We start from the raw sequence: 25,177 nt of genomic DNA on the forward strand, positions 1-25,177 counted from the left end.
GACACAGTCCGTGTCCCACATGGGGTTCATAGTCTTAATGCGGTAACTGAGGCACAGGGAAGTGAAGTGACTTGCCCAAGGTCACTCAGCAGAAAACTGGCAGAGCTGGGATTAGAATCCAGGTACTTTGACTCCCGGGCCCAGGCTTTTTCCACTGGGTCACATTACTTCTTTAGAGAGACAGATCCCCTTAGTTTTTACAGGGTACAATTCTAATTTTATGGAGTGCTATATTCCTGTTTTGCCAAGTTACTTTTCCAGTGGCATTACTATCATGGTTAAAATATTTGCTTTTTAATGGTTTGTAACCTTTTAAAATAATAAGCAAAGTGAACGGCTGAGGGTTTGATGACGTGAGCAATTCAGTTATGGTAATTACAGATCAGACTTCCGGAAACACCATCAAATTGTTATTCTGCAGTATTGCTTTCTTGACTTTTTGGCATCTCTGAGTTCCTTTGTCAGTTAATAATAATGTTGGTATTTGTTAAGTGCTTACTATGTGCAGAGCACTGTTCTAAACGCTGGGGTAGATACAGGGTAGTCGGGTCGTCCCACGTGATGCTCACAGTCTTAATCCCCATTTTACAGATGAGGTAACTGAGGCACCGAGAAGTAAAGTGACTTGCCCAAAGTCACACAGCTGACAGGTGGCAGAGCCGGGATTAGAACCCATGACCTCTGACTCCAAAGCCCGGGCTCTTTCCCCTGAGCCACGCTGCTTCTCCAGTTAAGTTTCATACTGTATAACAAAGCCACCCACGTACATGTCTCAGTAATTATTTTGAAGTACTTCTAAAAATGCATTGTGACTAGGATATTTGACATTATAATTTCTTAATTAGAAACTGTTACATTAAAATATTGCCAGTTAGTATCGGCCCAACTTTCTTCCATTTGAAAATGTGGATAAGAACTTTAATTAACAAAGGACAGCCACAGTCTAGATACGGTCCTATTTATTTTTAAAGGATGGCCATCAATTTGTCAAGAATTTTCAATTTATTTCACACCATGGATTTAGGCAGTAGAAAACCCCAAATCCATAGTGTTGACTATTTATGAGAAGCAGCGTGGCTCAGTGGAAGGAGCCCGGGCTTGGGAGTCCGGGGTCATGGGTTCGAATTCCGACTCTGTCCCTTGTCAGCTCTGTGACGGTGGGCAAGTCACTTCACTTCTCTGTGCCTCAATTCCCTCATCTGGAAAATGGGGATGAAGACTGTGAGCCTCACGTGGGACAACCTCATTCCCCTGTATCCACCCCAGCGCTTAGAACAGTGCTCTGCACATAGTAAGCGCGTAACAAATACCGACATTATTATTATGTATTTCTTAAAGATTGTGGACAGGTTGGCGCTGTCCAGCATTTCAGCCAAATAATTTCTTACATCTCTTCTGAAAGCTATTTTCGGAGGCTTACGCATTAGGAATTTTGATAATACACTGACTACCAATTTTATGCGGGAAGGACTTGTTTTGCCACAATTTATTCCTTTACTTTTAGACCTCGTCATGTCTGCCGGTGCTATTTCAGTGACTTCATAGGAAAAAAACTGCATTTTCTAAACGAAGATTCCCAAATGCACCCTCTCCAGCCCCGAGCCCCCTCTTCTCTGCAGTCTCACATTTCCTCCTGCTTTCAGAACGTCTCTACCTGAATGTACTGCCGACCCCTCAAACTGAACATGTCCAAATCACAACTCCTCATCTTCCCACCCAAACCCTGTCTTCCCCTTGTCTTCCCATCACTGTAGACAAGAGCATTATTCTTCCTGTCTCCCAAGCCCATAACCTTGCCATTATCCTTTACTCATCTCTTTCGTGTAACCCACGTAGTCAATCTGTCACCAAATCCTGTCAACTCCACCTTCTCAACATCGTTAAAATCTGCCATTTTCTGTCCATCCAACTGCTACTCCACTGATCCAAACACTTATCCTACCCCACCTTGATTACTCCATCTGCCTCCCTTTTGACCTCCCTGCCTCCTGTCTCTCCCCACTCCAGACCATACTTCACTCTACTGCCAGGACCGTTTTTCTAAAGAGAAGTTCAGTTTATATTTACCCACTCCTTAAGAACCTCCAGTGGTCACCCACACACCTCCACAGCAAACAGATAGTCCTTAACATATATTTTAAAGCACTCAATCAGCATGCCCCTCCTATCTCACCTCTCTGATTTCCTACTGCAACCCAGCCCACACACTTTGTTCTTCCAACTCCAATTTGCTCACCGTACCTCAGTTTCATCTACCTCGCCTAGATCTACCTTTTCCTTCACATACAACACCTTGAAAGCATTATTAAAATCACTTTCCACCTTTAAAACTTTATTTAAATCACATCTCTTCTAAGGGGACTTCCCCCATTAAGCCCTCATTCCTACTATTCCCTTTCCCATCTTTGTTGCTTCTGCACTTTGATCTTGTATCCTTTAAGCAGTTGATATTCAGCCCACCCTCAGCCCTACAGCACTTATGTACACATCTGTAATTTATTTTAGTGTCTATCCAGGCTATAAAGTCCTTGTGGGCAAGGAACATGTCTACCTACTCTGTTGTACTCATTTATGCAGTGCACACTGTAAGCACACAATAAATATCACTGATTGACTATACATTTTACTACTTTCTTGCACCATATGAGGTTTCCTAGAGGGGTGGTGCTGTGGTCTATTTGTATATTTCATGTCTTGGGATCCCATAACCAAGCACAGCCATATGGAGTTTTAGAGCCCCATTGCGTAGCCAGGTAGCAACTAAAAAAAAAAAATAATAATAAAACACTGGAATGGGTGTTTGTAGCTTGGTGATTGGAATGGTTTATGTTGGACTCTATTTGGAGGGCAAGGAAGAGCCCCAAAGTGGAATTTTCCAGGGGTGGGAGGTGGGGAGAGACTTTAACAGTGACCCTTTAAAACTGACTGGCAAAGAAAGAGCCCAAAGTGGAAAGGACCATGAAGGGAAAGTTGCCGTAGTTCAAGCTTGAGCTGTTCCGAGTCCCAGTCAGGGATGTGCCCTGAGGGAAAGGGAAGTCTCGGTCCCTGAGATTAATTCATTCAGTCAGTCATGTTTATTAAGCACTTACTGTGTGAGGAGCACTGTAGCAAGCGCTTGGGAGAGGACAGTTCAACAAGAAACAGACACATTCCCTGCCTATAACGAGCTTACAGTCTAGAGGTGGGGATGTAGAGAAAGATTTGGAGGAAGGTTGAATGAAGAAAGAAGCTGAAAAGAGAGAGGTTCTCTTAGTGGTCCAGGAAAGCCAGAATTGAGAGATTCTGACAGAAGTTGGGCTGCTTATATAGTGCTTCAGTCCTGCTTCCTGGAGCTATGAACTAGCACTTCTGCTGGATTGTCTGTCTCCTTTCCAGAAAATCCGTTCTCTTTGATGATTTTAGTGCATAATATCCCCTCTTAAATTTACACCTTCTCACTATTTGCATCTCTCTCCACTCCCAAAAAACTGTGTAATCAAGGGATTTTTCTGCACGTTGCAAATTTAGATCGTTCCTGTACAGCCAGATATACAACTTGCAGTTTTCCCACTTAAGAAAAAAAAATGACTTTAGAATATTTCACCGTTTGGTTGAGTGCATTATCCCTCAAAGGAGGATCTCTGACCATACTATATTTTTGCATTAGAGTAATTTCTAGGAAGAAAGTACATTGTTCTCTCTCTCCCTCCCTCCCACCCCCCACCCCTATTCTTCTTTCATCCAAATAAATTAAGATTAAGTACCGTTTTATGTGTTTCACTTCTTCTGCCTTTAAGAGACAGAAAATGAAATGTTCCTCCATGATTGTATTTGAGACCAAATAACTGATCTTATCTCTTCTGTGATGCTTTTAGGTAAAATTTTGGTCCATCGTACACGACCAGTTTCCCTTTGGGCATATGGGAATACCAGAAGTGGATCACCTTTGACTGTGAATCCGGATTTCTGGTGTCTCATGGCCTTTTGTCCACTTAATAATAATAATAATAATAATGTTGGTATTTGTTAAGCGCTTACTATGTGCCTAGCACTGTTCTAAGTGCTGGGGTAGACATAGGGGAATCAGGTTGTCCCCCGTGGGGCTCACAGTCTTCATCCCCATTTTACAGATGAGGGAACTGAGGCACAGAGAAGTTAAGTGACTTGCCCACAGTCACACAGCCGACAAGTGGCAGAGCTGGGATTCGAACTCATGAGCCTTGACTCCAAAGCCCGTGCTCTTTCCACTGAGCCATGCTGCTTCTCCAGTGAAGCACTCCACTTCTCCACTCCACTTCTCCACTTCTTCCTGTGAACGTAGTTGGTCAGCGTGTTGTGGGCAGAGAATGTGTCTGCCAACTCTCTTGTATCGTACTCTCCTAAGCGCTCAGTACAGCGCTTTGCTCATTGTAAGTGCTCAATAAATAACGCTGATGAAGATGATGATAATGATCCCTGCTCTGTCATTATGCTGAAATAGTTGACCACTCAGACTGCCTTTGCCAAGAGGCTGCACCGAGGTGTCTAGAGAGCACAGATTTTTATCCCAACATAAAATTAGTAATAAGTGGAACTAAGTGCATTCCTCTTCTTGTTGCCCTTCTTCTTGCAGATACTGGAAAAACAGGAGACTCAAGCTTTGTCCTCCATCACTGATGGCAGATAGCGTGCTTATTTTTCACCGATATCTAGCCATACTCAGGGCTCAAATACGATAGTGAAATTTCGTCAGTGTCCGTGAGTGAGGCACACAAGGGCAAAGAACAACCCCTTACACCTTGAAAAGAACAATTGAAAAGAACAATCTCTTACCCCTTGTGTACTGAACAGAACAGATTGTTCCTTCCTAAATTTGCTGCGTCTCCTACCGACAAAGCCTGGTAACATTTTTGTGTGACTTTCCTGGAGCCGTAATCATGTTGGAAGCCTCTGCTCTAAGACAATTACCCCATTTGTTGCTGTCGCTATGGTATTTGTTAAGCTCTTACTATGTGCCAGGCACTGTACTGAACGCCGATTTGCTGCATTCATGTTCTTCAGCTCTCCCCCAACTGTCCACTGCTCTCCCACTTTATTTGAGGTTTCACTTCAGTGTTTCTTTAAAGCTTTTCTCTCACCCATCTTTTCTCTGACTACTCCTCTCGAGCTCATCATCAAGCAGTTAAGTCATCATCAGTGGTATCTATTGAGCTTTTACTGTGTGCAGAGCACTGTGTTACCCATTTGGGAGAGTACCATACAACAGAGTATTGCCCTCCATTCTCTTCACATTTCCTGTCCAGTGAGGTATGACTGATACTTTGGTACTTTTCACTCATTCATTCAATCGTATTTATTGAGCGCTTACTGTGTGCAGAGCACTGTACTAAGCACTTGGGAAGTACAATTCAGCAACAAATAGAGACAATCCCTGCCCACAATAGGCTCACAGACCAGAAAGGGGGAGACAACATCAAAAGAAGTAAACAGGCATGAGTAGCATCATTATAAATAAAAGAATTATAGATCTACACACATCATTAATAAAAATAAATAGAATTATAATATATAATAATTACTTGTGCTACATAGAGTGCTTTTATATTAATAATAATAATAATGAGAATAACTGTGGTATTTGTTAAGCGCTTCCTATGTGCAAGGCACTGTACTAAGCACTGGGGTAGATAACAAGATCATCGGGTTGGACACCATCCCACATGGGACTCACGATCTTAATCCCCATTTTACAGATGAGGTAACTGAGGCCCAAAGAGGTAAAGTGACTTGCCCAAGGTCACACACCAGAGAGGGGACAGAGCTGGGATTAGAACCAGGTCCTTCTGACTTCCTGGTCTGTGCTCTATCCACTAGGTCCTGCTGCTTCTCAATGATACGGGGAGAATGATTGAGTTCCCTGATCTCTCTCTGTGGGTGAACCTGCCTTGGCCGTTAATATTCCAAGCTGTATATAGTTGATGAAACTATAGGGGAATTACTCTACAAATCAATCAAGCCTCCGAAAGATCTTTACTGAGGGGGAATCATTTTGACGACTCTCTGGACCATTTTCTTAAATTTTAAAAGATGGGTTTAACTTACCCATCAGAACCTTTCCATTTACAAGTTACCACCCGAGAAATACCGTACAGGAGGTTTAGGTGCCTGTCATCTTCTGGGACCAGAGTTTAGTAAATTACTAGTAAATAATAGCGCATTAAAAGATTTCACTTTTGAGCTATGAAAGTTAACACATTTAAACCCAGGGAGTTTATTTGAAAGTAACAAAAAAAAAGATCTGTAACAATTCAATTTTTCTGAAAGAGTAGTTTGGATTATGTTTTAGATAAAATTCCCAAATTTTCAGACTCTTGATCTAGATTATAAATCTTTTATTGGCAGGGACTGAGTTGTCTTCTACTGTGCTCTCCCAAGCATTTAATACAGTGCTCTGCACATAATAGGTCCTCAGTAAAGACAATTGATTGATTAGCTGAAGTTTAAAAATAATCAAAGATCAATGAAGAACACTGTGGCCCCTACAGATTTGAAAAGGTTGCCAGACTCCCATTTAGGATTAATAATAAAAATAATTATAATTGTGTTATTTGTTAAGTCCTACTATGTGCCAGGCACTGTACTAAGTGCTGAGGTGGCTACAAGTAAATTATATTGGACAGAGTCTCTGTCTCATGAGGGCTCACAATCTTAATCCCCATTTTACAGATGAGGTAACAGAGGCACAGAGAAGTGAAGTGACTTGCCCACTAGCAGACAAGTGGTGGAATCGGGATTAGAACCCAGGCCCTTCTGACTCCCAGGCCCGTGCTCTATCCACTAGGTCATGCCACTTCCCTTCTAGGATTAGAAGGGAGAGAAGTGAAAGGGAGTGAAATGAGCAGAGGGGAAATAATTGCTGGTGGAATCTCCATCTAGGAGAAGCAACTGGAATTAAAGCAGGGGATTTGTGTCGAGGCACTACACTGGCCGTGACCTTACAAACAAATCACACTGAAAACTAGGAAATTAGAGTTGCCAGGAAAAGATTAGAAGTACCCAAACTGAAGGCAATCAAAGAACATACCATCCTAAAATATGTGAGAGTTGAAGGACGTGTCAAGGTAGTCAGAAGATAATCAGCATATGAATATAAACATCTTGGGAAAACAACCGTCAGGAAAGCCACCCATGATGCACATTCGTAATAAAAATAATAATAACGTTGGTATTCAAGCGCTTACTATGTGCGGAGCATTGTTCTAAGCACTGGGGTAGATACGGGGTAATCAAGGTTGTCCCACGTGAGGCTCGCAGTTAATCCCCATTCTGCAGATGAGGTAACTGAGGCACAGCGAAGTGAAGTGACTTGCCCACAGTCACACAGCTGACGAGCGGCAGAATCGGGATTCGAACCCATGACCTCTGACTCCCAAACCCGGGCTCTTTCCACTGAGCCACGCCGCTTCTCTTAATGGCATTAATGGCAACTTGAGGAATAGTAAGAGGGGGCAAATCAGAACATCTGTGGCATGGACTGAGAACATTACCCACCTGTTTGCATATTCCATTAGGCAGAGACATGTTTCATTCTACCAATAGCTTTGCCCAATGCCCGTGACTTCCTTGAGGCTTCTTTGTGTTTCTTGTGATTACTTTACCCTATTTATTTTGTTAATGAAATGTACATCGCCTCGATTCTATTTAGTCGCCATCGGTTTTTACGAGGTGTTCTTCCCCTCGACTCTATTTATCGCCATCGTTCTCGTCCGTCCGTCTCCCCCGATTAGACCGTGAGCCCGTCATACGGCAGGGACCGTCTCTATCTGTTGCCGACTTGTTCGTTCCAAGCTCTTAGTACAGTGCTCGGCACATAGTAAGCGCTCAATAAATACTATTGAATGAATTGTGTTGTGGGACAATCAGCCGGTTTCTGATCAGTGCTGGCACATTCGTCTTAAGGACGGACCACAGATGACGGCCCAGTCAGTACCCCAAACCCACTCAAACTGGGCCACACCGCTGGTTTTCCAGACTACAGTCAGGATCAAACATTAAGCTTAAGTAGGCCCAGTCTCACAGTCACATAGACCACCAACCCGATTTGGAGTTTCACACATAGTTGTCACCACGCTCTTTCAGTATCAATCAATATATCGTATTTATTGAGGTCTTATTGCGTGCTGAGCTCTGCACCTAGGACTTGGGAGCTACAATATTCATTCAATGGTATTTATTGAGCGCTTACTATGTGCAGAGCACCGTACTAAGCGCTTGAAATGTACAAATCGGCAACAATATTCAGAGTTGGTAGATACGTTCCCTGCCCACAAAGAGTTTACAGTCAGCCATAATCGCTATGGCGTAAGCCAAGCTGACTCTTAAAATTCTATTTCCTTTAACCACCTGGGTACCGTTGAATAGTGCACTGCCTAGTTAGAAAATCTTGGAACACAGTAAATTCTGTGCAACCCATGCAAATCTTTGATCGTGTATAGTTTCCCAGTTTTCTCCAGGCGTGTCAATCCACATCACTGTGTTAAAATCCACGACGCAATTCATAATCATTTGTATCTCTTCTTGTGTGTGGGTTTCAAGAAGAACAGTTGTCAGCATATGGCAGTTTCTGAATTACTGGCTCAAAACCTCGCTGACTGCTCGAAGTCCCTTGAGCTGAAAGAGTTTCCACGGGGATTTGGAAGCATTCTCATTCCACCTTCTAGATCCCTCAGTGCCTTCCGACTGTAAGCTTCTTGTAGGCAAGGAATGTGTCCACTAACCCTTGTATTATACTCACCCAAGCGCTTAGTACAGTGCTCTGCACACAGGAAGCACTCGATGAATACCCTTTCTTGACTGATTGGTCACACTAACCAATCAGTGGTATTTATTGAGTCTTTACTATGTGCAGAGCACTGTACTAAGCACTGGGGAGAGTACAAAAAAAGAAAATTAGCAGACGTGTTCCCTGCCCCTATCAGGTTTACAGTCTGGAGATGGGGCTGGATCTCTGGGCTTAAGGGAGTGCGGATGAAGGGGAAGACGGGTTGGCCAGGACTTTCTCTCTCCTACTCCTCTTCCCCTCAGGATAACGACCAGTTAATGGCCCCTTCTTGCATCCTCAAGCATTCATTCAATCATATTCATTGAGCGCTTACTGTGTGCAGACACTGTGACGGAGCATCCCCCTGGAAACTACCGACAAGCCTCGGCCCCATCAGAGGCTACAGGGCTACGAAGCAGCTCGATAAACAGCTGCTTATGGAGAAGCAGCGTGGCTCAGTGGAAAGGGCACGGGCTTTGGAGTCAGAGGTCATGGGTTCGAATCCCAGCTCTGCCACTTGTCAGCTGTGTGACTGTGGGCAAGTCACTTCACTTCTCTGTGCCTCGGTTACCTCATCTGTAAAATGGGAATTAAGACTGTGAGCCCCACGTGGGACAACCTGATTCCCTTGTGTCCACCCCAGCGCTTAGAACAGTGCTCTGCACATAGTAAGTGCTTAACAAATACCAACATTATTATTATTACGAAGAACCTGTGCAGAGAAGTCGATTATAGTGGTTTCCCACACCACTTGCACTCTAATCTGTGTTCTCATTTATGACCCAAGCGACCACAGTACGGTGAAAATGCTAGATCGTACCCTGGTTGCCGGAATAACCACCGTCATCTTCACTGGGTATCTCAGACGGATATTTTTCCTATGGGGCCTGTTCACCCGGTGGAATATTCTAGGTGATTCTTTGGTCAGAAACCTTTATCCCTGGTGCCTTAATCCCAGCTGGCAATCCCATACTTCTGGCTTTTTCACCCCTCTGCCCGTCAAGAGCGATGGTAACCTACGATGCATCGCCTAGTCTGGATCTAGCACCCCTTCACACCAGGGATGCCAGAGAAAGGGGAGGAAAGAGATCCTTTGACTCACTCAACCAATCACGCAGCCAGTCTGAACGTCCCAGTCTGGAATGAATAATAAAAACTGTTGGGTCTCAGTGGAGTAGTTTTTTTATGATATGCCAGGCACTGTAACTTTTTCAGGGTGCAATTAGTGCAGTAGAGAGTCCACTGATGACCCTTGAGAATGCTGGACATTGAGCTGCATATGAAGTCATATGTGCAATTACCCTAGACCCAGTGTATAATGTATTGCTGCCTCACACCCACACCATTTTGCAGAAATAAGCGTCACTTGCTCGAACGTAGAGCATTTCTCCAGTGAGATCTGCGAGATCTCCCCTTGGTCACACACAAACGTACGCACATACGCTCAATGGTATTTATTGATCACTCACTTTGTGCAGAGCACTGTACTAAATGCTACAACAGAATTAGCAGACACATTCCCTGCCTGTAATGAGCTTGCACACACGCTCTCTCTCTGGCTGGCTCCAGATCCACATACATTCTCTTTCCCGGTTCACGTGGAAGGAAGCCAAAAGTAAAAATTCCAAGTATTCAGGCATCCAGTGGAATGGGTGAGATTTTGACCTAAGAGGCCAAAATATTCCGCTTCTCCGCGAAGTCATTTGCTATGTAGAAAGAGATAAAGTCTCGTTCTTAGGCAGGGGTCTCCCTCTGTTCTGTCCTTCTGCTCCATAACGTGTACCCTCCCCCAGACCCTAAAGTCAGGGTTGAAAAAGTGCCAGTTCTGCTGGCTGAGGGCCCAGTGCCACATCCACAATATCAGCTGGGGGACGGAGCTCTGGGATTCGGAGCGGCCCATTAAATAAATCACCAGAGAGGTACTAGAATGATCCAGGGATGGAAATGAAGTCATCTCTCCGGGGAGAATGCTCGAATGAAATGGCCACAGGTCTTAGAGCATCACCAATTCCAGTGGGAATTAGGAGAGCTAAAGGATGATTACCCAGGACCGAGCTTTGAAATTCATCTGAAGCCTAAAAGAGGGCATAGAGATTATCTCTTTTTGAGTGGCAGGATGTGAGAAAATGGCTCCAAATGAGGAAAACACCCCACCTTGACCAGTGGGCATATTTCGGGATGTTGACATATAGACAGACTTTAGTCAAGTTGTTACAGACTCATCTCTGGTGGAAAGTTTCATTTTCCTTTAAATGGACATAAAAGAAGAATTTCAGGAGAAACAATATTCATTCAATCGTATTTATTGAGAGCACTCACTTTGTGCATAGCACTGTAGTAAGCGCTTGGGAGAGTACAGTGTTACAATAAACAGACAGATTCCCTTCCCGAAATGACTTTACAGTCTAGAGGGGAAGGCCTAATGGAAATATCAGGGTTCTGGAAGTCAGGAAATCAAGGTTCCAATCCCAGCTCTTCCCCCTGTCTGTCGTATGACCTTGATCAAGTCACCTACCGCTCTGTGCCTCCGTGTCCTCATCTGTAAGATGGGTTTATAATACATGTTCTCTCTTCCTCTTAGACTCTGACCCCCGTGTGGGACAGGGATTGTGTCTGCTCCTTTATCTTATATCTACTTCAGTGCCTAGCACATAGTAAGCACTTAATAAATGCCATCATCAGCAAATAACAGATATTTACCTGGAGGATAATCCACAAAGAGTCCATCTCTTCCCTAATTATTTATTTTACTTTCTGCTCTCTGCTTTCATTATCTAAAAAAAAATATTTTATCTATCTCATCTCTGCCATTTCATTATCAGCTCCCTGAGGGCAGAGAACATTTATGGAGAAGTGTGAACTTCTAGAATCGTAAAATTCATGGAAAGACAAAGCGTTATTCCGTAGAATAATTTTAATCTGACTTTTCAAAGTGTGACCATGTCACCTAAGAATGATCACGCTCCCCAATGTTTTAGAAGGAATTCTGCCCTCCACGATAGCAAAGCACATTTAATAATAATGATAATAACTATTGTTATTATTGTATTTGTTACGCCCTTATTATGTGCCAAGCACTACTGATCGCTGGGGTAGATGCAACTAAATCAGGTTGGACGCAGCGCTGCGTCCCACATAGGCTCACGGTCGAAAAGGGATGAAGAACAGATACTTAATCCTCATTTTACAGTTGAGGAAACTGTGGCACCGAGAAGCACAGCATACGGGTGGGTAGGTCCAGGATTAGAACTCATGTCTCTTGACCCCAAGGCCCGTGCTGCTAGACAAAGCTCTCTGAGGGCAGGGATCATCCCTACCACCTCTACTGTGCCCTCCCAAGTCCTTTCTACAGTGCTCTGCACCCAGCATATGCTCAATAAAAACACTGATTGATTGTTTTCCATTAGGCCACAATGCATGTGAATCTATAAATAAGAGGCAACTCATTCATTCCTTCAATCATATTTATTAAGTGCTTACTCTGTGCAGAGCACTGTACTAAGCTCTGGGGTGGATATAAGCAAATCGAGTTGGACACAGTCCCCGTACCACATGGGGCTCACTGTCTTAATACCCATTTTAGGGAAGAGGTAACCGAGTACAATATAACAATGAAACAGACAAACCACCTTCCACTTTACCAATGGACAGTTAAATCAACTCTGGCAGGGAGAGGCCAAAGCCCTCCCCGAACTTCTTAGTACAGTGCTCTGCACACAGTAAGCGCTGAATAAATACTATTGAATGAATGACATCCTTCCAACTTCTTATTTGCCAATGGATTTAGAGCTTGACTGGCTTCGACCTCAGCCCCTCAGTCAGCCGTTCCATTAACCCAAGTTAACACTCATTCCGGTTTTCCATGTAAGACCTCCAGTTTGGATGCTTGAAATGAAATTCGGTTAATCAGTCGTATTTATTGAGTGCTTACTGCATGTAGAGCACTGTACTAAGCACTTGGGAGAGTACAGTACGATAGAGTTGGATGATGGAATTCCCGCCCTCAAGGAGTTTACAGTCTAGTCTAAGGAAACAGCATGGCCTAGGGGATAGAGCGTGGTCCTTTGGAGTCAGAAGGGCCTAGGTTCTAATCCCAGCTCTGCCACTTGTCTGCAGTGTGACCCTGGGCAAGTCACTTCACTTCTTGGGGGCCTCAGTTACCCCTTCTGTAAAATGGGAATTAAGAGTGACCCCCATGCGGGACAGGGACTGTGTCCAATCCGATTAGTTTATATCCACCCCAGAGCTTAGTACAGTGCCCACCATTCATTCATTCATTCAATAGTATTTATTGAGCGCTTACTATGTGCAGAGCACTGTACTAAGCGCTTGGAATGGACAATTCGGCAACAGATAGAGACAATCCCTGCCCAGTGACGGGTTTACAGTCTAATCAACCACATAGTAGACACTTGACAAATGCCATCGGTATTATTATTAGTGGATTGTAATTCCTGCCTTTGAAAATTAGGGGAGGGATCATTTCATTCTGTGTTTTATAGTCAGAAACAACAGTGTTAGCTGGTTCCCTTGATAAACTGGTGAGTTTCAGGGGAAGCCCTCCCTTCCTTTCTCCCTTCCTTCCTCCCTCCCTTGCTCATTTTTGTTGTTGTTGTTATTGTTTTTTAATGGTACTTGTTTGGCACTCACTATGTGCCAGGTACTATACTAAGTGGTGAGATAAATACAAGCTAATCAGGTTGGACACATCCATGTCCCACTTGGGGCTCTCAGTCTTAATCCCATTGTGCAGATGAGGTAACTGAGGCATAGAAAAGTGAAAGGTCACAGAGCAGACAAGTGGCAGAGTCAGGATTAAAATCTAGGTCCTTCCGGCTCCCCGGCCCGCGCTCGAGTCACTAGGCCACGCCGCTTCTCACTTAGCCCTTGCTGTCGGAGCTTGACTGTGAGGTGTCTGCAACGTGGCATAGGGGAAGGAGCACGGGCTTGGGAGTCAGAGGTCGTGGGTTCTAATCCTGGCTCTGCCACTTACCAGCTGTGTGACTTTGGGCGAGTCACTTGGCTTCTCTGTGCCTCAGTTACCTCACTCATCTGGAAAATAGGGATTAAGACTGTGAGCCCCACATGGGACAACCTGATTACCTTGTATCTACGCCAGCCCTTAGAACAGTGCTTGACACAGAGTAAGCGCTTAACAAATGCCATCATCATTATTATTACCTCCTTAGACTGACGCAGAAATGGCTTTTCAGCTCACTCTAATTTCCAGCTAAAGCTGAAGCTGGAGGACCTCCTCTCCGTCAGTTAACTGATTCTTGTCCGAAGGACCTGCCCTAAAGTATTTTCAAACCGGTTGAACCAAGTCCCACGTTATAATAATAATGATGATATGTGTTAAGCACTTACTGTGTGCCAGGCACTGTTGCTTGTTATCCACCAAATTGAATTAGAAAACAGTTCCTAACCCATGTGGGGCTCACAGTCTCGATCCCCATTTTACAGATGAGGTAAGTGACTCCCAGAGAAATGAAATGACTTCTCCAAGGTTACACGGCAGACGAGTGGTGGGACCGGGATTAGAACGCCTGACCTTCTCGTCATGAGCCCGTCACCAGGGATCGTTTCCCCCCGTTAGTTTCAGACGCTCGACCTATGAGCCCTTCACCGGGATTCGACTCCCTCTACATTCAGGCCCTCAACTTTTGGAGCCCTCCCCTGCAGATTGTCTCCCCCCTAAATTCAGGCACTCAGTGACAAGTTATGGAAGTGAAAGCAAACCTGCTCTGTGAAAGCTATATTTCATACTTAATGTACTAAAAACAGGGGGCAGTCACATACACAAGCACGTGCACACACACACACACACACACACACACAGAATAGTTACCCCTCCATCTGGCTTTCCCCAAATGGGCCGAGAAGCCGGGTGGCTCAGTGGAAAGAGCACGGGCTCTGGAGTCAGAGGTCATGGTTTCGAATCCCGGCTCGGCCACTTGTCAGCTGTGTGACTGTGGGCAAGTCACTTCGCTTCTCGGTGCCTCAGTTACCCTCGTCTGTAAAATGGGGATTAGGACTGTGAGCCCCACGTGGGACAACCTGATTCCCCTGTGTCTACCCCAGCGCTTAGAACAGTGCTCGGCACATAGTAAGCGCTTAACAAATACCAACGTTATTATTATTATTAAATTACTTTGTGAAGATGATCCCGTATTGGAGGGGTTTAAGGAGTCGGGCTGCTCACAGCACGCCGTCTTGGTTCAAGTCTCAGGTGTTTTGGCCACGGCTGCAGTACGTGGCTTAAGTGGTTTCATCGTGGCCACCCCGCCAGTGTCTTGGCTTAGGTGGCTTCACCACGCACGCACGGGGTGGGACCAGTTTTTTCCCTTTTATCTATTGTTTCGGGGTGGGGGGGTTGCAGAGGGGCTGTTCAGGATTGCCTGCTGTCTTCCTCATTACCAGAGAGGCCCGGGGCGATGGCAACCCGCCCGACCCTCTTCCCATGCTTACCCCCCATGGGTTTAGCCCCATTCAGCAATCTTTCTCCTGCCCAGTGGAGCAATTTAGCCCCTCCTCAAACCCCTGTGTAAAACAATTCCATTTCTCCCCGGCCATTCAAGTCCTCTGCAACACTTTTCAGCAAAATAATACAGTTTGTCCTCCACTTCTTCCTTCGACCTTATTACCCAGGGGGTCAGAGAATAGCCTCTTAGAAAATGGCTTCTGGATTACAAGATGGAGTCACTCTTGCTGAACACACTTCTGAATCCCGGGCTTGTGCTCTATCCTCTAGGCCATGCTATGACCCCGTTCCGCTTTCTCCTTGCAGATCCTCAATGCCGTGGTGCTGCTGATATTACTGAGTGCCCTGGCAGATCCTGACCGGTTCCACTTATCAAGTGCCGAACTCGGGGGTGACTTTGAATTCATGGATGATGCCAGTGAGTACATTAAATAATCACTGTGGGACTGTGTCGGCTTCTCTTCTGAAATTGCATCCTTTAAAGCGCTGATTTGATTTGCAGGGAATCTTTCCGAATACTGATAGAAAATATGACTTCTGCAATCTAAGAAGGTCCTCGTGCATTGTTCTTCATAAGGTTTTCTGTTGATGAATTATATTGGGATGCTTGAACAGCCTACAAAGCTACTCCTCACTGATACAAATTAATTGTGATGTTAATATTTACTAAGCTCCCACTGGAGATGAAATACGATGGGAAATATGAAACAGAGTACACCTACCTTGCCCACAAGCGGTTTATGGGGAGAAGGATGTAAATATATTTACAAATAGAGTCGGGTGAATAAAAAAATACTTGTAATACTGCATGATGTATGTATACCAGAGTGCTGGAGATGAGTATGAATAAATTCACAATTGCTGATGAGTCTCTACAGTTTTAGGACCCTGAGAATTAATCGGGGGAGGTTTGTTGGAGTAAGTGGAATTTTAGGAGGATTTTGAAAGTGGGGAGTGCTGATATCTGACAGGTTTGAGGAGGAAGAGGAGTTCTAAGCTGGAGGAACAGTGTGAGAGAGGGGACGGAGGAGGACATCTGGCATTTCAGGTAGGATGAACGGTGAGGTTTAGAGAGAGAGAGAGATACGGAAGTCATCCGCGTAGAGTAACAGAAGTCATATGAGTAAATGAGTTCTCTGGGAGAGTGATTATAGAGCGAGAAGAACAGAGGGCTCAGAGAAGAACCCTGTAGGACTCCCCAAGAAGTGGATGAGAGGCAGAGGAGGAGCCAGCAAACAAAAAGAGGAATAAACAGAGAAGTAGGAGGAGAATCAGGTTAGTACTGTGTCAGCCTAACCAAGACCAGCTAGTGTTTTGAGGAAGAGAGAGTGGTCCATATTATTAAAACCAACTGAGGGATTGAGGAGGATCAGGACAGAGTAGAACCCTTTAATCTTAGCTTATAAGGAGATTGCTTTGTACAGTGCTCTGCACACAGTAAGCACTCAATAAATACGATTGAATGAATTGAATGAATCACTGGTGACCTTGGCCCACATCCTGCCTCTGACCTGGAACTCTCTCCCTCTTCATTTCTAACAGACAATTACTATTCCCACCTTCAAAGCCTTATTGAAGGCACATCTCCTCCCTGACTAAGCCCTCGCTTCCATTTCTCCCACTCCCTCCTGCATCTCTGTTGCACCTGGATTTGCTCCTTTTATTCACCACTCCATCAGCCACACAGCACTTATGGACATAGCTATAATTTATTTGTATTATTGCCTGCCTCCCTCTCTAGACTGTAAACTCATTGTGGGCAGGGAACGTGTCTTCCAACATTGTTGTTTTGTACTCCCCTAAGCTCTGCACACAGTAAACACTCATTTAATACGATTGAGTGATCAGTTGTCCTTAGAGAACACAGTCTTGGTGGGGTGAAGGGTTGAAAACCCAATTTGTGGGTAGTAATAATAATAATGATCATAATAGTGGTATCCGTTAAGCGCTTACTAAGTGCCAGGCACTGTACTAAGGACTGGGTTAGATACAAGCTAATCAGGTAGGACACGGTCCATGTTCCACAAGGGGCTCACGGTCTTAATGCCCATTTTCCAGATGAGGTAACTGAGGCCCAGAGAAGTAAAGTGACGTGTCCATGGTCACACAGCAGAGAAGTGGCAGATCAGGATTAGAACACAGGTCCTTCTGCATCCGCTAGCCCACGCTGGAGTTTGGATAAAAATAAGAGCAAGGAGTTCAAGCAAGAACTAAGAGATGGGGGTGATCCATGCCAACATTCCCTCTGGAGCCTGATGCCAAGTTAGGATGGGCCAGGGTTGGAGTAGAACATCGAGGTTTACCTCACTCTCGACTCTCCCACCTCTGACTCCTAGCACATTCTTTTCCTAGCCTCGAATAACCTTCCCACAGCTTCCCTTCCCTCTCCGAGCCTGCCAGACGACAGCTCTCTCCACTTTCAAAACCATCCTAAAATCCCACCTCCTCCGGGAAGTTTTCCCCCATTAGTTCACAACACCCCAGTTGTTTTACACCAACATCCGCCCTTAGCGCTTGTACCTCTGATGTACCACTCGTGCAGAGAAGCAGAATGGCTTAGTAGCTAGAGCACGGGGGAGTCAGACGGTCATGGGTTCTAATCCTGACTCCATCATTGAGAAGCAGCGTGGCTCAGTGGAAAGGGCACGGGCTTTGGAGTCAGAGGTCATGAGTTCGAATCCCGGCTCTGCCACTTGTCAGCTGTGTGACGGTGGGCAAGTCACTTAACTTCTCTGGGCCTCAGTTACCTCATCTGTAAAATGGGGATTAAGACTGTGAGCCCCATGTGGGACAACCTGATTCCCCTATGTCTACCCCAGCGCTTAGAACAGTGCTCGGCACATAGTAAGCGCTTAACAAATACCAACATTATTATTATTATTATTATTATGTGTCAGCTGTGTGACTTTGGGCAAGCCACTTCTTCTCTGTGCCTCAGTTACTTCATCTGTAAATTGGGGATTAATATTGTGTGAACTCTATGTGGGGCAGGGACTGTGTCCAACCTGATTAACTTGTATCTACCTCAGTGCATAGAACAGTGCTTGGTGCAGAGTAAGCACTTTACCAGTACCATAATTATAATAATTATCATTACCTCAGTCCTACCCTCAACCTATACATTTTTATTTATATATTTGTCTGCGCATTGATTTGTTCACCTGTTTTGTCCTGATGTGTGCGTTCCGCTTTCTGCTTTATAGTTGTTCTTCTTTGGGCCTTTTCCATCTGTAAATTATTTTTTTCTGAATCCTCTGAATGGATCTTAAACTCCTTGAGGCTAAGGACCGTGCAGTCAGCTGCTGTAGTCCTCTTCCAAGCATTTAGTTCATTCATTCAATAGTATTTATTGTTTAGTGCGCAAAACACTGTACTAAGCGTTTGGGAGAATACATTAGAACAACAAACAGACACAGTCCCTGCCCATAATGAGCTCACAGTCTAGAGGGGGCTCACAGTGCAGAACCTAGTGCTCAAACAGTAGGCACTTAAAATATGCCATTTATTGAGCCATTGGTTGAAAGGGCAAGGGAGAAATGAGGAAGTTGAGGGAGGAAAAGATGAAGGAAGGGAGAAGTAAAGGGGAGGAAAGAGGGGAAGTATAAATGATATGTTTTTCGCATTTTTACGGTATTTCTTAAGCGGTTACTTCGTGCCAGGCACTGTTCTAAACGCTGAAGTAGATACAGACTAATCAGGTTGGATACAGTCCGTGTCCTACATGGGGCTCACAAATGAGGTAACTGAGGCACAGAGAAGTTAAATTACTTGCCCAAGGTCTCATAGAAGACAAATGGCAGAGTCGGGATTAGAACCTAGGTCCTTCTGACGCCCTGGCCCATGCTATATCCACTAGGCCAGGCTGCTTCCCTTAAAAGGTGTAAGTTCAACTGCAGAACACTGGGAAGTGACATTTTAATTAAATTTGGCCAGACCGAGGAACATTGCATTTCTATACAAACCTCTGTACATAATTCGATTTGAAAATCTAAGAGTTATAACAGATAGCACTGATCAAACTGAAAGTGACGTTAAAACTGAATGCCTTATCCTAATCCTGATTCTTAGAGATTAACCTTGGTAATGATTGTCAGTGCAAGCTTAATTTAGCTGACTTCAGAGGTCTGACAGGGCTAAAGTCTTAAAATAGTAAGTCTGTTTTGTAATATTTTAGCTGTCAAATCAAGTACATTTGAAGCTTCTGTCTATATTCAAAATCATATTTCACATGGTGGTTATGAAAGAGTTAGGGTTATAGTTGGGAAAAAGTGTGGCCTTGTCAAAGACCGGTCCAGGAGTTAGAAGACCAAGGATCTAATCTTAGCTCTGCCACTTGTCCGCTGTGTGACTTTGAACACAGCTCTGTGCTTCGGTTTCCTCATTTTTAAATTAAGGATTAAATTATATTCCCTCCTATGTAGATTGTGAGCCCCAAATGATACAGTGACGGAGTCCAACCTAATTAGCTTGTATCTACTTCAGCACTTAGTACAGTGCTTGGTACATAATAAGCACTTAATGAGTACCATTAAAAAAAAAGCCAATGTATGGCTTGTGGATGAGGATGATACATTTTTCATAAATGACCCAGTGGAATGTATTTTTCCTTGGTGAGTGAGCCCCTCTGCTCCCTCTATATGTTAGGTTTTTTTGCCCTCATCTCCTATATTAAATACCCCTCCGATCTGATCTGCTGGGGTGGTGGTGACTGCTTATGCGTGCTTTATACTAGGACAGCTGGTCACAGAATATTATTTATCTGTAAAATGGTATAAAATTCAAAACTCATTAAGCTGTAATTTCACTAGGCGGTAGTAAGCTGATTTTGGAAGTTTGAGAGATTTATACAATAACAGTGTTAATTCCAATTGTTTAGAAAATGATAGTCATCTGAAAATTTTCCCTATAATGAAAAGAATGGATTTTTGTTTTCTTTTGGAAGTTAGGGATAGTGTGTGTGGGTGGGGAGGGAGGGGGAGAGGGGTCCGTGTGTGTATGTGTGAGAGAGAGAGACAGAGAGAGAGTGTCCATGTATAGACTCTTACAAACAGTAAAGAAACAGTAGATATTTAAACATAAATCAGTTTCATTTATGAAACTAGAGGGGGCTCACAATGCAGAACCTAGTGCTCAGACAGTAGGCACTTAAAATATGCCATTTATTGAGTATGCTATTGAGTATACCATTTAAAAATTTTTTAATGGTATTTTACTAAAGTAGTGTCTGGGTTTCATTAAAGCATTTGATAGAGGACCTCCTGGATTTTTATTACTGGGAAAGTTAGCAACATTTGGCTATCCATTGAGAACTGTTTGATCGAGCAGTCAGTCGCTGGTACTTATTGAGCACTTACTGTGTGCAGAGCACTGTACCAAGCACTTGGGAGAGTACAATATAACAGAGTTCGTAGACACGCTCTAGAGAAGCCAAGTGACTTGCTCAACATGACCCAGGAGGTAAGTGGCAAAGCAGGGACTAGAACCCAGGTCCTCCGACTCCCAGGCCTGAGCTCTTTCCACTAGACTTTGATGGTTTTGTGTATTTTCTCTTTCCCTTTTCCTCTGCTCCTCCCCCTCTCCCTTCCCCTCCCCTCAGCACTGTGCTCTTCCGCTCATTTGTTATCTATTTTGTTAATGAGATGTACATCCCCTTGATTCTATTTATTGCAACTGTTTTTGTCTGTCTCCCCCGATTAGACTGTAAGCCCATCAGTGGGCAGGGACTGTCTCTATCTGTTACCGAATTGTCCATTCCAAGCGCTTAGTACAGTGCTCTGCCCTTAGTAAGCACTCAGTAAATACTATTGAATGAATGAATGAATGCTGTAGAGGCAACAGTAATAAGTACTCACTGTGTGCGAAGCACTATACTAGGTATATTAGGTGGTGCTTGTTGAGACCTCTTTTGTGGACAGTCTCTGGGGTGAGATGTGGGGGTGAGCGAACTGGGCTGATCTGAATGGGGGTCCTACCCCCTCCAGAGTCTGACCATGTTGGATCGCAGGACCGTCGCACGGCACGCCACTTCTTTCCTCCCTCCTCCCCCACCTCCATCGTGCGATGAAGTTCCGTTTCTGAGAAGCAGCATGGCGTAGTGGATGGAGCACAGGCCTGGGAGTCAGAAGGGCATGGGTTCTAATCCCGGCTATGCCTCATGTCTGCTGAGGGACCTTGCTCAAGTCACTTCACTTTTCTGTACCTCAGATGGCTCATCTGTAAAATGGGGATTGAGACTGGGAGCCCTAAGTAGGACAGGGACCGTGTCCAACACGATTTGCCGGTATCCACCCCAGGGCTTAGTATTGAGCCTGGCACATAGAAAGCACTTAACCAATACCACAGTTACTATTATTATTTTTATTATGTACTGGGAAATGCGAGAATTAGACAGGGTCCCTGGCCACCGTGGACCTCACAGTCTAAGAATAAAGGGGGAAAGGGGTCTGAAGACAGACACATAGGGAAAAAATATAAGAAAGTACTGATGTTGCAGTGATGATATTAGGTCCAGGATATATTCCCAACTGTGCTGCTCAGTTCTCAGAGATCATAATAATAGTTTGCATTTATAAAGTTCCTTTCTGAAAGGCTCAAAATACCTTATCCATTCTTCTCACTTTGCTGACCTTTGAACACCCCTTTGAAGGAAGGATATTCAATAATCAAGATACTAAAATATCTTGTATTTATATTCTGCCTTTAAAGAAATTTCACCTTTTTTTTTTTTAATCTCATCTATCTTCACGACCTCCTCTGGGAAATAGTCCCTGCTAGATGTTGTTAATTTCAATAGCGGAGTCGAAGCCCTGTAAAGTTAAATGCCTTATTCAAGGTCACGCAAATAGCTTTTAACTGCAAAGAAATATAAATGACATTTCCACAGAGCTTTATATCTTCAAAGTTCATTCTCATAATCTTGTTGAACTTGTGGTAGATAAATGCTTATGGTATTATCCTCAGAGAGAGAAGAAACTTGCCAAGAAAGTCAGAAGTAGGCCTGGAATTACTCAAGAGTGTTTTCCATCAGTGCTTTATGCAGAAAGTGAGGTTCAGAGGGAGTGAAGCTTCATAGACCTTGTGAACTTTCCAACCTTAATCAAATCTTCTACAGTCACAAGAGGAAGGTGTAGCCACCCCAATGTTCCCAACAGGCAATCGCAAGGAGTAATCTGCCATAAAAGGCAAAGAACAAGGAAGAAGGGGTCCGGTAAACCTTTAAATGATTGGCTGGAGGTGTCACCCCTCCCCAAAAGTGGGTACGCCCTGTGTAGAAGTTTAGCATCACAAACAGGGATTTTTCTGAACCCGCCATGCTCACCTTCCCAGCGCCCTCCCTATAATATCCAAAAGACAGTGAATCACCCCCCCTTCAAAGGCTTTTTGAACTCATATCTCCTACAAGACGCCTTCCCCGACTAGGCCTTCACTTCCTCTTCTACTCCCTTCTGCAGTACCTTTAAACTTGAATTTGCTCCCTTTATTCACCCCTCCCTCAGCCTCACAGTACTTATGTCCATATCCATAATTTATTCCTTTACATTAAATGTCTGTCTCCCCACCTAGGCTGTAGGCAGAGAAAGTGTCTACCAAGCCGGTTTTACTCTCCCAAGCGATGAATACAGCACCGTGCACAGGGTGGCTCAGTGAAAAGATCATGGGCTTGGGAGTCAGAGGTCGTGGGTTCTAATCCTGACTCTGTCACCTGTCAGCTGTGTGACTCTGGGCAAGTCACTTAGCTTCTCTGTGCCTCAGTTACCTCATCTGTCAAATGGGGATTAAGACTGCGAGCCCCACGTGGGACAACCTGATTACCTTGTGTCTCCCCCAGCATTTAGAACAGTGCTTGGTGCATAGTAAGCACTTAACAAATACACTCATTATTATTAATAAATACAATTGACTGATTAATAGTCTATCATCTGTCCTATGCAGGGAAAGCAAGACTTCTATTTTAAAGGAAAATAATGACCCAAGCATTATTCCTGCTCTTGTTCAAGACTGCTGAAGTTTCTCTGCCATTAAATGCTTCATCCTCAGCACTGTGATGGAATCTCCTATCATAAGCAAGGGGCTGAGCCTCGGCCCCTACATACAGACTTGGTTCCCAAAAATCTGGGCAGAGGGATCGATTGGCATTCTCATGGAGAATCAGCGTGGCCCAATGGATAGAACTTGAGCCCAGGAGTCAGAAGGTCATGGGTTTTAATCCCAGCTCCACCCTTTGTCTGCTCTGTGACCTTGGGCAAGTCCCTGACTCCTCTGGGCCTCCGTTTCCTCATCTGGAAAATGGGGATTAAGAGTGTGAGCCCCACGTGGGACAGGGACTGTGTCCAACCCGATTTACTTGTATCTACCCCAGCACTTAGAACAGTGCTTAGCACATAGTAAGTGCTTAACAAGTACCATAATTATTGTTATTATTGATCAGTGACATTCCCTGCCCACCAGCTCCCTTCCGGAGCAATGACTGCCTCAAGCAAGTTGGCAGTCGGGGGGGCGGGGGGGGGACGCTCAAAAAACACTCAGGAAAATTTGGGAGGCTAAGAGATTTATTTGTCTTTTAACAAAACTGCTGAGCTTCCTGAAGAGGGATGTGTTGAACCCTGTCCATGCACCTGTTGGGGAATCCAGGAACCTGAATCTTCCAGGCCGGGAACTAGGAAGCTCCCTCTAGACTGTGGGCTCGCTGTGGGCAGGGAATGTGTCTATTTATTGTTATATTGTACTCTCCCAAGCGCTTAGTACAGTGCTCTGCACACAGTAAGTGCTCAGTAAATATGACTGAATGAATAGGAGGCTTCTACCCTTGGTGGAGAAATCTGTGGTGATAGATTACCCTTTCCCGCTCTGCCAGTTCTTGGGGCATGGGAAAGAGCAGCCTAGTTGAGCCTTGCAGCAGCCAGATTCAGTTTTCTATGCCAGTGTGGTGTGGTGGTGGTGGTTTTTTTAAATGGCATTTGTTGCATGCTTACTATGTGTTGAGCACTGTTCTAAGCACTGGGGTGGATGTCCCTGGCCCAAGTGGGGCCTCACCGTCTTAATCCCCATTTTACAGATGAGATAACTGAGGCCCAGAGAAGTGAAGTGACTTGCCCAAGGACACACAGCAGACAAGTGGTGGAGCCAGGATTAGAGCCCAGGTTCTCTGACTCCCAGGTCTGGGCTCTTTCCACTAGGCCACACTGCTTTTTTTCTTTTCTTCAACTCTCTTCTGCGTCACCCTGACTCGCTCCCTTTATTCATCCCCCGCCCCCCCCATCCCAGCCCCATAGCACTAATCTGGACTTTATTTATTCATGTATTACTGTGGGTGTAGATGGAAAATAGAAGGGGACCCAGAACTGAGCCTCGAAGATGGGAGGCAGAGGAGGAGCCTCCAAAAGAGACTGAGAAGGAGGGTCAGAGAAATAGAAAGACACCTGGAAGAGGACAATGTCAGTGACACTAAGATTAGTACACTATTTCCAGGAGAAGGGGGTGGGCCACAATGTTGAAGGCAGCAGAAAAGTTGAAGAGGATTAAGGTGGAGTAAAGGCTCTTGGTTTTGGCAAGAAGAAGGTCACTGTGACCTTAAAGAGGGCAGTTTCCATAGAGTTGAGAGGTGAAAGTCAGATTGCAGGAGGTCTAGGAATGGATTAGAAGCAGCAGTTTTAAATAACTGACTCAAGGAGTTTGGAGATGAATGGTAGGAGAGAGATGGGGTAATAAGTGGAGGGAACTGAGGGGTCTTTTTTTTATTTTTTAGGATTTGGGAATACACGGACATGTTTGAAAGCAGTGGGGACAGAGCCATTGAAAACCAAGCAGGTAAAGATGGCAGTAGGGAAAGAACATGGTAAGGAGCAAGTGTTTTGCTGAAGTGAGAAGGGATAGGGTCAGAGGCACAGGTGAAGGTGGTAGAATTCAGAAGAGGCAGG

The 25,177-nt window shown here is 44.6% G+C and overlaps 1 protein-coding gene across 1 annotated transcript in view; it reads left to right on the forward strand.

Annotated features, from left to right (window-relative positions):
- The window catches only part of LAPTM4B (lysosomal protein transmembrane 4 beta), an 89,204-nt gene that overhangs the window by 12,117 nt on the left and 51,910 nt on the right, over positions 1 to 25,177 (forward strand). Inside the window, exon 2 of the mRNA XM_029063884.2 lies at positions 15,567 to 15,678. Coding sequence (XP_028919717.1) covers positions 15,567 to 15,678 — 112 coding nt within the window. The remainder of the gene's footprint in view (positions 1 to 15,566; positions 15,679 to 25,177) is intronic.

The sequence above is a fragment of the Ornithorhynchus anatinus genome, chromosome 4 (assembly GCF_004115215.2).
Source record: "Ornithorhynchus anatinus isolate Pmale09 chromosome 4, mOrnAna1.pri.v4, whole genome shotgun sequence".
Taxonomy (NCBI): Eukaryota; Metazoa; Chordata; class Mammalia; order Monotremata; family Ornithorhynchidae; genus Ornithorhynchus; species Ornithorhynchus anatinus.